This window comes from Pelobates fuscus, chromosome 10, assembly GCF_036172605.1.
Source record: "Pelobates fuscus isolate aPelFus1 chromosome 10, aPelFus1.pri, whole genome shotgun sequence".
Classification (NCBI taxonomy): Eukaryota; Metazoa; Chordata; class Amphibia; order Anura; family Pelobatidae; genus Pelobates; species Pelobates fuscus.
In genome coordinates, this window is record NC_086326.1 from 54,525,121 (window position 1) to 54,537,528 (window position 12,408).

General features: G+C 43.0%; 1 protein-coding gene across 1 annotated transcript; it reads right to left on the bottom strand.

Moving 5' to 3' along the window:
* Positions 1-7,085: 7,085 nt before the first annotated feature.
* On the bottom strand, positions 7,086-12,042 carry LOC134574728 (WAP four-disulfide core domain protein 5-like). The gene is made up of 4 exons (XM_063433828.1): positions 11,925-12,042; positions 9,100-9,291; positions 8,515-8,639; positions 7,086-7,103 (listed from the first exon to the last, which is right to left on the bottom strand). The coding sequence occupies exons 1-4, from the start codon at positions 12,010-12,012 to the stop codon at positions 7,086-7,088; spliced, it is 423 nt and encodes a 140-aa protein (XP_063289898.1). The 5' UTR covers positions 12,013-12,042.
* Between the last annotated feature and the right edge of the window lie 366 nt (positions 12,043-12,408).

Consider the following 12,408-nt stretch of genomic DNA (forward strand, 5'->3'; position numbering starts at 1 on the left):
AAAACTCCAAATCAGTCCCACCCTCAAAAACCTATTTAACCAAATATATATTAGAGATCTAAAAATAGACACTCATAATCAGGTTTGAGTCATTCTTATCCGCAAACCAGACAGAGATTCAGAAGTCTTGGTCTCCTATCGACCAATCTCACTACTCAATCAAGATGTTAAGCTTCTCACTAAAATCATAGCACTGAGATCCAAACATTCCTACCTAACTTACTGACTTCTCACAAACTAGGATTTGTAAGGGGCAAACAAGCAGTCATGGGGGTCTGAAGGGAATTGGTGGTCGTGGCAGGGGCTGCGAGGGGGGGTACTGGGCATGAGAGCACCATCTCTTGTCGGACTAGACATAGAGATGGCGTTCGACAGCATCACCTGGCAACATCTGATGTGGGTGTTAAAGTTACGATACTTTGGACACACTTTTGTAAACTTCATCACAAATCTACAACATAACCCGCTTACTTGTGTAACAACAAATGGCCTTGACTCCCCCTACTTCCCACTAAAAAGGGAGGGTGCGACAGGGCTGCCCACTTTCTCCACTATTAATTGATTCTTTACTACGAGAGATAGAAACCCTTTGGGGATTCAAGGGAATTCCAATAGGCAACCTCACCTTGCAAGTCTCAGCCTTTTCTGATGACCTCTTGCTCTTCACCACTGATCCGCAAAACTCTTTGCCTCCCTTGGTTGACCTGCTGGATTCATTCCATGCCATGACAGGTCTCAAAATTAACTGGAACAAATTTCACGGCCTTCATCTGGGAAGCGGCTGACCCCCGCCGATGCCAGGATGACTCCCCTTGAAATGGGAATCACAGGGACTTAAATACCTAGAAATCAAAATGCCTAAAAACATCTCTCCCTATACAAACTGAACATACCTCCCATCTTAGCTAACATATTCTCAGAGCTTGACCATTGGCGTAACTTACCTTTATCCTACATAGGAAGGGAAAATCAATACAATTTAATTAGCTTTCCCAAACTACTATATCCACTTCAAGTCCTCCCTTTGCTACTCTCGAAACAGGATGAAACTCTACTAAATAAGAAGCTTAGATGATTTTTATGGCAGGGACACAAACAACGCCTTAGCCTTACAAACCTATATCAATACACCGCTCAAGGGGCACTAAACTTGCCAAATGCTAAGGAATATAGCCTAGCAGCACAACTAAGACATGCACTGGATTGGATCAAATCCCAGCATAGGTTTTCACAGTTGCCGTTGGAGTCCTTCCTGACGGAGCCAGACTCACTGCCGGCTCTCCTGCATAGGCCATACTACCTCCTCCCAAATAAAATCCTCACGAACCCGCTTATACATACCTCAATCAGGGCCTGGAAACAAGCCCAATCTAAGATGGGAGCTCACCCTTTAAAATCACTGCACGTGCCTCTCACTCGCAACACTAACTTTGCCCCGGGTACTGACTATCCCTTCCTGTTGTGGGCGGACTGGGGTGTCACGGCTCTCCACACCTTAGTAGACCACACGGGTCAAAGATTTTTAATGTTGGTGAAGATGCGGGAGAGATTCCCCACACGGGTCAACAATTTTTAATGTTGGTGGAGATGTGGGAGAGATTCCTGGACCTTCTAACCCCATGGTTTACATACCTCCAGGTGCGGCACTACTACCACTCTATCACTCAAACTTTCAAAGAAGCAGACTGGGAGAACCCTTTAGACAACATGCTGTGCTCCACGACATGAGCCACCAAGCCCAATGCCAAATCCTGACTATCATCTCTTACAGAGACATGTTTCTAAAGACTCTACACTATGCCTACTATTCACCACACAGACTACATCTAATGACTAGGAAAGACTCAGCGACCTGTTTCAAATGCACACACACAAGAGCCGATTTATATCACTGTCTGTGGGAGTGCACACTAATACAATCATATTGGACTGAGGTGAAAACACATCTTTTACGAACGGGAACATGTCCACACTACCATTGACCCTGGTGTTCTTGCTCCTGGGACCTATCCAGGGTCAACACCTAACTATTAAACAATTCCTCCTCATAAACGCAGCTATTGGACACAAGGCCATTCTGCAGGTCTAGAACCAGCCGAACGTTCCCAAGCTACAATTATTTTTATCTAAACTCAAATTTCTTTTTAAAATGGACTGGTTGGTGACCCTAACCAACAAAGATATGATTGCCAGGAAATTTATTCTGACTTAGAGATTGTATATCCTTACATTGGATGACTCCTTTAAACCCAAAGTGAGGAATGTCCTAGATTACACAGCGTGGTTCTCGGCAGAAGTGGTGGCCAGTCAAGACCCTTTACAAATAGCATCTCATTAAACAAAACATGTATCTAAAAATAGAGGCATACATGGTTGAATTGGGAGGTTGGGGGGTAGTAAATGTTGCCTTTACAATGCTTCAGTCAGATGCACATACATTAGGCTTAATAATTTAACTGTCAAAATGGTCCCACGCAATATTAGTCATGTCCTTCTTTACAAGTGAGTTTAAATAGGCTGAAAATTGAGTGGTTTATAAATGTTTCATTATGACATTACTTTCTCCTAATACATACTTGGCATGATATTTTAGGGTAGGTTTAGAATGTTAGAGTTGGAGTAAGGGTTAGTACAGGTCTAGGGCCTGTGTTATGTCTAGGCTTGTGGTAGTGTCTTTGTCTACGGTTTAAGAGGAGACTCTGTACGTGGCAGTATCACTCTCAAGCAGCACTTGAAATGGTTGTAAGCGAGTTGTAAAGGAACACTCCAGGCACCCAGATCACTTCTGCCTATTTGGAGTGGTCTGGGTGCCAACTCCCACTACCTTTAACTCTGCAAGTGTAATTATTGCAGTTTTCATAAACTGCCATATTTACCTTGCAGGGTTAACTCCTCCTCTAGTGCCTGTCTACTAGACAGCCACTAGAGGGCACTTCCGTGATTATAGCACACGAAAAGTGTGCTATAGCGTCACTGGATGTCCTCACGCTATGTGAGGACCTCCCGCGTTGCTGAAATCCCCATAGGAAAGCATTAAAAGTATTTTTCAACGCTTTCCTATGGGGAGGTCTAATGTGCATGCGCGGCATTGCCGCGCATGCGCATTAGGTCTCCCCCGCCGGCATCCGCGCATGCGCAATAGGTCTCCCCCGCCGGATGACGTCGGCGGGGGAGGAGAGTGGGCAGATCCCGACCCAGCGCCGAGGGACATCGGCTCTGGATACAGGCAGTGCCGTCTATAATATAAATAGGACCCTGGGCAAAGCATTTTCTTGGGCCCCCATGCGCCCTGCCCCTCCCACCTCCTCCCTCACCTCCCCAATTACGTGCAACACCCAATCACACTGACAGACATACTGACACATACATACACAGACAAAAATATTAAAACATTTGCAGATACATACTGACACACACATACACTGACACAAATATATACTGGCAGACATATTGACACACATTCAGACATACTGACACACACAGACACATACACTGACAGATATGCTGACACTCACACAGGCACATATGTATTGACAGCCACACAGACATGCTGACAAACACAGGCATACAGACATACACACACAGACAGACATACTGACATACACACACGGACACATACACTGACAGATATACTGACACACACAGGCATACTGACACACATAGACACAGCCACATACACTGACAGACGTATTGACACACAGACATACATACACATACACTGACAGACATACTGACACACACAGACACAGACATACAGACACACGCACACATACATTTAGCCACCCTCCAGGTTCTTACTTTTTTCTGGAGGGTGGTTTCCTGGGGTCCAGTGGCAGGTTGAGGCAGTTGGGAGTTCTCCTATGGAACTCCCCTCCTCCCTGCCTTCCTCCTCCCGCGTGGCTCTGATCTCCGGTGGGAGGAAGTGACGCGCGGCACTCACTTCCTCTCAGCCAGCTGCTGAACAGGAAGGGGCCCGGTCGCGCTGTATAAGCGTCACAGCGCCCAACCAGGCCCCTGCTGACACATGCCCACCGGGTGGCCCTTAGTGCATGTGCCACCCGGGGGGCCTCCTTATTGTGCAGGCCAGTGTCTGGTCCATGGGGGCTACGCAAATCGCAGGGTCCCCTGGGCAGCTGCTCTGGGCCCCCCCAGGAGCAACTGGGCCCGGGGCAGCTACCCCGTTTGCCCCACTTTAAAGACGGCTGTGGATACAGGTAAGTCACTGAAGGGGTTTTAGCCCCATCAGTAACCTGGGATCAGGGCCGGTGCAAGGATTTTTGCCGCCCTAGGCAAAAGTAAAGTTTGCCGCCCCCCCCCCCCATATGACATCACAATGCCCCATGTTAACTAACACAAGTGCTGCAGTGCCGCCGTGTTTACATTAAAAGGCCTGCAGGGACAGGCTATAGACACCAGAACCACTACATTAAGCTGCAGTGCTTCTGGGGACTAAAGTGTCCCTTTAATGTGAGGTAAATTAGAGATTAGTGCAACGAATAATATACTAGATTGCCTACTTACAATCATATGAGGATGGTGATGGGCTCTAGCTGCAGTCTGGCTCCACTCGTCTAGTGTATAACAGGCTCTCTGGAGGCTGTTTGTGTTCTGGGAGAACGGAAAGCAGCTCCATTTTTTTAAAGGCCCTTTACACAGCTCATGGTCTGGGCCCCAGGGTCCACCTTCATGTTCCACCAAATAGTTTGTTCACAGGAGTAGGGGATGTCCTGATATGTGTGTAAGGAATGCATTGTGTGAATCTGTGTTTGTATGTGTAAGGGCTGCAATGTGTGTTTCTGTGTATGTACGGGATGCAGTGTGTGCGTCTGTAAGGGGTGCATTGAGTGTGTGTAAGGAATGCATTGTGTGTTTCTGTGTGTGTAAGGGATGCATTGTATGTAAGGGTTGAATTGCTTGTGTGTGTGTGTGTCTGTGTGTGTAATGCATTGTGTGTTTTTCTGTGTGCAAGGGGTGCATTGTGTGTGTGTGATGGACGTCGATCTCTCCCTCCTCCCTTGTCACTCTCTTCTCCCCCTCTCCCTCCCTCGTCACTCTCTTTTCTCTCCCCCCTTGTCCCTCTCTTCTCTCCCCCCCTTGTCCCTCTCTTCTCTCCCCCCCTTGTCCCTCTCTTCTCTCCCCCCTTGTCCCTCTCTTCTCTCCCCCCTTGTCCCTCTCTTCTCTCCCCCCTTGTCCCTCTCTTCTCTCCCCCCCCGTCCCTCTCTTCTCCCCCCTCTTGTCCCTCTCTTCTCCCCCTCCCTTGTCACTCTCTTCTCCCCTGCGTGTCCCTCTCTTCTCCCCCTCCCTTGTCACTCTCTTCTCCCCTCCCCACTCTCATTCCCCCTCCTAACCCCGTCAATTCCACTCCCTGTCAATTACTTCCCCCCACCTTGTCAATTTATTTCCCCCCCTTTCAATTTATTCCCCCACCCTGCCTGTCCATTTATTCCCCCACCCTCCCTGTCCATTTATCCCCCCCTCCCTGTCCACTTATCCCCCCCCTCCCTGTCCACTTATCCCCCCCTCCCTGTCCATTTATTTCCCCCCCCTCCCTGTCCATTTATTCCCCCCTGTCCATTTATTCCCCCCCTCCCTGTCCATTTATTCTCCCTGTCCATTTATTCCCCCCCTCCCTGTCCATTTATTCTCCCTGTCCATTTATTTCTCCCCCCCCTCCCTGTCCATTTATTTCTCCCCCCCTCCCTCTCCATTTATTTCTCCTCCCCCCCACTCTCTCCATTTATTTCTCCTCCCCCTCCCTCTCCATTTATTTCCCCCCTCCCTCCCTCTCCATTTATTTCCCCCCCTCCCTCCCTCTCCATTTATTTCCCCCCCCTCCCTCCCTCACCATTTATTTCTCCCCCCTCCCTCTCCATTTATTTCTCCCCCCTCCCTCTCCATTTATTTCTCCTCCCCCACTCTCTCTCCATTTATTTCCCCCCCCCTCCCTCTCCATTTATTCCCCCCCCCTCCCTCTCCATTTATTTCCCCTCCCTCCCTCTCCATTTATTTATTTATTTCCCCCCCCCTCCCTCTCCATTTATTTCCCCCCCTCCCTCCCTCTCCATTTATTTCTCTCCCCCTCCATCCCTCTCCATTTATTTCTCTCCCCCCCCCCTCCCTTTATTCCCCCCACCCTCCCTACCTATGTTGTAGCGTGGCCGAGCTCTGTACTGTCCGCGGGTACAGGGAGCTTTTGTTTCCTGTACCCGGCCGGACTAAAAGGAAGTGAACACTCAGTGTTCACTTCCTGTTAGTCCGTCCGGGTACAGGAGACAAATGCTCCCTGTACCGGCGGATCATACAGGGCTGGCCACGCTACAGTGAGGGAGTGACAGGAGGGAGCGCTGAGCGCTTCCCTCCTGTCAGCTCCTCTCTTCATGCTGCGCCCCCGCGGTGCGCCCTCATGGACGCACCAGCCCGGGCGAAGCTGCAGCTGCCTGAGGCTCTCTACAGAGCGCTCGGGCGGCTGCAGCATTAGGGGGGCCGGCGCTCCTGGCGGCGCCCCTTCCTAAGGGGCGCCCTAGGCGGCTGCCTAGTCCGCCTTAATGGTAGCGCCGGCCCTGCCTGGGATGGGGGGTGGGAGGGAGAGGGAACCTGCAGTGCCAGCAAAATGGTTTGTTTTTCTGGCACTGGAGAGTCCCTTTAAATAGGAGATACATCTGCATGTCAATTAATATAACATCTGTTATATTACAAACTGGGCCATTATCCTGATTTTAGTATATCCCATTCTGACAGATGGGTTTTTATAAGTGAAAAAATAAGCCAGCTTTATATTCCAATATTCTATTTTCTTCTAGTAAAGCCAAATGCGTGTCAAAATCACAATTACCAAGTCATAATTACCTATAGTGGAACATTAGCATCATCAACATGTTTATGCTGTATGCATAGAAAGACAAACTACAATATGCATCACATGTCCAAATACAGGTACAACCAAAAGAAAATACTATGCAAAATATATTGTACAGATTTATTATTTTTAACATCATTCAATTTGTCTCAGGCATATCAGATGTTTATTTACAGGTCACTTTATCCATTGATTCTGGAGAAATTGAGTCAATTTGCTTATGGTATGGTCACTTAGCTTTCTTTTTCTAAAATGAAAACAAAATCATGTCACATAAGATTATCATCACAGTGAAATAATACATTCTATATACCAATAACGGAGAATAGAGAAGAATTGCACACTATTGATTACATCTACTTACATCCTATTCTGATTTTGATAGTTATATGTCTTTGTGGACACATTTTTTATTTTAGCATTTTGTTCCATCTATCAATTCACTCCCCTTTTAGAGTGCAATCAATTGTATTTCTTCCTGAAAGTGAATAATTAAGGAAGTGCATTCTTAAATTTAATTTTGTAATGTTCATCTTAATAAAAGAGTGAAATCATTGTTATGGTCTTAAATATAGTTTGTTTTTACTTAAAGAAAAAGAAAATAATGGAGTTACTCCCTGGAATTCCCTCACAAAATGTGTGTCAAGACTGACAGTGTCCCAAATTGTCAACCATCTTGGCTTTGACCTTACCTTGTCTACTGCTACATCTGTAACCGCGGCCAGTTCCCTTATTTACCACTATAATGTCTTAAAGCATAGAACTTAGCAGGGCTAACCATACAGATATCTTAGCCATAATATTATATAGTCAGTAAGAGATTCCTCTATCTAAAATGCATATAAATAATTGAGAATACAAAATAAAATAAGGATTGTCTTGGAAGCAATGAAGTGTTGTCTTTTTAGATATTTTATTAAATAGAAATAGAAATATAGACATAAAATCCATTAAGCTAAGACAAAATGTCGTAAGTTAGAACTACGCAGCATATTATGCACTGAGGTTATTTCTATTACGTAGCATAGCCTTGAAGTTTGCAATATCTTAAAGACAAAAGTACACCGTTTAAAAATACAGCATTGCATTCTAAAACTTGTAATATTTGCATTTGCCCATAACACATCATAACTCCCAAAATGTGCCTATGTCGGCGAGATATTTGCTATTTTGGGTCTAAATCCTTCTGTCCCTCTTTTCTGTCCTAATGTCCCTCTTTTCTAGGAGCTCCATATTGTTGGTGTGTATGAGTGTATAACAGAGCTCTACAGCAATAATGCAGTAATGTGTCTTAAAACTGCCAAAAATGTGTTTAGAAATCAGTCTGTATACATTGTTTTTATTCTAAATACATTTTAGCTGAATAAATCGTATGTCACCTAAAATTTCTCGGAACTGCACCACCCCAGGCCACACACCCACTCACACTTTAATATTAAAGCTTCTTTGTGGATTTGAAATACTGGAAGGTATGACTAAATTAATCTAAACTGCTGGCTTGCAGAGAATTCTGGGAATTGTACATTTGAAGCGATTTTATTATCGCGCAGGTAAATTCAACAAACAAAAACACAATGGGAATGCTAGTTCAACAACAGCTGGGGCTACCTATTTACAGATGCTAATACAAGTGTTCCCAGAATGTGTTTTATACTCACGCTCACAGCACTGAGTGATCCCTTAGTAACACGACTTTTCTGCTGATAGATACAGTCACTGTCACATACACCATTACAGCACTTTAGACCCAATGGACAGTCATGTTTGCCTTGACAGGGGTTTCCTGATTTTAGGAGAAAAAAATATATATATACATACAGTGAAATGAAGAAATAGATCATTGTTACCAGGAAGTCATATAATGTCATATAATGTTTCCATCATATATTTGGTTATAGGTATCTATGTAGAGTTAACATGTTGTAGTTGTGTACACAGATAATTATTTACAATTAAACTTACACATGACTATTCTGTTGACATGCCTTTAAGACTTAGATGAATGGTTCTAAACCCTGGAACAGGAGACAAAATATGGCTCATCGAGGTACTGCCATGTAATGTAATAATTAGGGTCACGGTAAATAGAGCTAGGAATTAATGACTTGGGATATTAAAGCAGTTAATTCTACATATCAGTACAACATGTATCAATTTCTATTTATTTTAGTTTTTATAACTTTTGTTTTGCCATGAATATCATCTATTATCAATCATAGTACATTATGAAGAGTTTGACTCACTAAAATATGGTGGAACACACTCCATGCCACATCTCGTCTTACAGCATTTCAGGCTGCCATCACAGTGACTGTCTATGGTGCAGCTCGTCGTGGTGCAGTTTTCGATTCCCTCACATGGGTCTGGGCATGGAGGGGGTTCATTGTCATGATGTGGGGATTCCGGGCTGCATCCGCCAGGCTTTGGAACCTCATCTGTGTTGAAGGGAAAATAATAACTAAAATTGTCAAAGAGAAAATCCAAACAATGCATGGACGAACTACAAGAAATAATATGATTTTTTTTTTTTTTTTAAAAAGGCACATTTTTGTATGACTATTAGCAAAAAAAGTTTTATAGTGAATCTTAAATTAAATTTAAGCCACAATCATTAGACCAGGGATGGCCAATAGGGATGTCCCCAGCTTCAACTCCCATGAAGGCTGGCCAAATATTGTTGGATATGTATATGTGCAACAACTGGGAATCTACCGTATAGCCCTAACTGCAATAGACTTCTGTCCTAACTAATTTCCTAATACATATGGAAGAAAACTATGGTTTGTAAGCGTCACACATTCACACATCACTGCTTTACCCACAGCCTTTATAAAGATGGAAACTAATTATATTTGTACCCACCATAGCATGACATTACATATCTGATTAGTCATAGTATGGTGTGGAAAGAAGGAGGTAGATGAGAGGGATATAAGTTACATAGCTGATCTAAAAGAGGGGAAGTCAACATTCAGCACTACAGATAGGATATACTACATCTCCCCTGTGCTTTTATCACATTATAATCCACAGCAGTGACAAATAATGATGATCCCCTATCTAGGATATAATGAGTATGATATCAAAATGTATTGATTGGTCAGCACACTTGGTTTAGACCAGGGATAGGCAACCTTCGGCTCTACAGATGTTGTGGACTACATCCCCCATAATGCTCTTACACACATAATGCTGGCAAAGCATCATGGGAGGTGTAGTCCAAAACATCTGCGGAGCCGAAGGTTGCCTATCCCTGGTTTAGACATTACATCATCCCTAAACAAATTTCCTTTAAAAATTACAAAAAAGGCCACCACTCAGCCTGAGGTTCTTTCAACCATTAAGATCTCATATCAGTCCATGTTTTGTAATAAGGGCATCATTATCAACATTAAGCCGCATAGTTCTCTAAGCCTCCAGTCAAGTTGATTCACTGCCATATAATACTTTATAATGAAATGCTTCTTGTATAGTTAGTGAGAAGCACCTCAACGAAAGAAATGCATAATTAGCAACAATGGTGTTTCTCTTTATTTCTTAGAATCTAGAGCAAAGTCACACACACACACACACTCTATACACAAGATCCAGTGCACTCACCTAGTCACTAAACAGCAACTTCAATGTTGACAGATTTGATTAGTTTTTTTAAAAACTCCTAATCTAGGCAACAATAATGGGGGTTTAGTTACATTATATGATCATACATTGCATAAGCCTGCCACAACGTCAATGTACCCCATCTTTGGCAGGTCCTACTCTAATAGCCTAATGTCTGCTCTTATAAGATTAACCCACTTACTTGGGGAAAAATTCCATCTGGGGCTCTCTGCAGTACAAGGCTAAATAGGGCCCTGGGATGAGGAACCTGTGACAGGGAGGGGTGCAAAACCAAGGAGTTGGCTAGACTCCCAAATATACATATATGAAACAGGGGGGGAGGCTGCACTCACCTAAACATGCATAAATGGAGTGCTGCTGGGGGCCAAATTATACAACACACAAGATCGCACTCACCTATCCACTAAACAGCAACTTCAATGTTGACAGGTGTTTTAAAAAAAAACTAATACAATCTGTCAACATTGAAGTTGACGTTTAGTGAATAGGTGAGGGCGCTGGATCTTGTGCATTGTATAATATGGCCCCCAGCAGCACCCCATTTATGCATGTTTAGGTGAGTGCAGCCTCCCTCTCCCCCCACTCTTATCTGTTAAATTTTGTATATATTGTATACTAATATTGTTTTTTATTTTTATTGTAACAACGCAATGTTTTGTGGACCCAGGACATACTTGAAAACGAGAGAAATCTCAATGTATGTTTCCTGGTAAAATATTTTACTAAATAAATAAATAGTAAAATATATAATAGATGTATTAGGAATTGGGAGAACTAGGTTTGTTTTGTTTTTTTTGTTTTTGTTTTTTTAGTCTTGGCTGTTGTTTTAAACTTGCAGCTTTTAAACAAAGGTGAGAGTTTTGTGGAGTGCAAAGTAAATTTTTAAATTTAAGGCCAAAGTAGCCAAACTGTGGCTTTGATTATTTTTCCAGTTTGGTTACTTTGACCTTAAGATTTGAAATTCACTTTGAATACAGTTTGAATTCCTGATACTTCACCCTTTAGTGAATAACACTGAAAATATCAAGATGTTCAGCAGTGATATTTTAATGTTTCTGTCACTTTTAAAAACCAAAGCAAATGTATTTGTTCAAATGCTCCAAAATAAACTGATATCACTAATCACTAGCAAAATAAATCCTATTAATGCTGCTTCTCCTATATTAATAGACTGAGGTTAACTGCGGTTTATTGGCAAAATAAAAAGATAGTTTGAGGTCCTAGATTACAGAATCTCAGGGCCATGTCTTGTAATTTCCATCCATAATACTAATTTCACAATGGCAAATTGAACAATTGCTGTACATGCAAAATACACAGAAAAAGCTGTAAGATCAGGGCTGTTTTCAATAATTCTTGAAGCAATTTTCATTTTATGATATAGTTTCCGATTTCGTTTTAAAACTTTGATCATATTTTACCTGGTTCCTGAGTATATAGAACTTACCCTTATTGGATTCCCCCACGTCCTGAGAGAAACATGTGGCTGTACACCCTAGCACAAGCAGCAGAACAAGCACTGGGAACTGACCCATGAGATCTAGAGCAGTCAAAACTAACAAATCTTGCAATCTTTTAATGTTGCAGTTATATATGTCTTAGAATTGAATAGGATTGTCTACAGTCTAGGTATTATTACAGGGGATATTAAGTCAACAGGATGCCCTAGTTTGGAGTGATTATTATTTGACAGATTCTCTTTGTAAAGATAGCCTCTAGTTATGTTTCTGGTAGACTCCCTTTTTTCACATTCTGTATTATGTTCCTGCACTGGTTTTCAACAAGGTCTGAGAGATACTTTGGAATTAATCACATGATACTTTGCTGACTGATGAACAATAAGACCATACATTAGGCAGTAGGATCTATTACACTTTTCACTTCAACAGGTGTTTTTTGTTTTTCTGAATTCTTTATTTTGAAGGTTGTAT

What these genes read in the sequence shown, in the direction of transcription:
- LOC134574728 (XM_063433828.1), bottom strand. Translation starts at nt 12,012, where the DNA reads ATGGGTCAGTTCCCAGTGCTTGTTCTGCTGCTTGTGCTAGGGTGTACA. An exon ending in CGTGGGGGAATCCAATAAGG is followed by an intron (nt 9,292 to 11,924) that starts GTAAGTTCTATA and finishes CCTTCAACACAG; the next exon opens with ATGAGGTTCCAAAGCCTGGC. An exon ending in GTGTGTTCCACCATATTTTA is followed by an intron (nt 8,640 to 9,099) that starts GTGAGTCAAACT and finishes TCCTAAAATCAG; the next exon opens with GAAACCCCTGTCAAGGCAAA.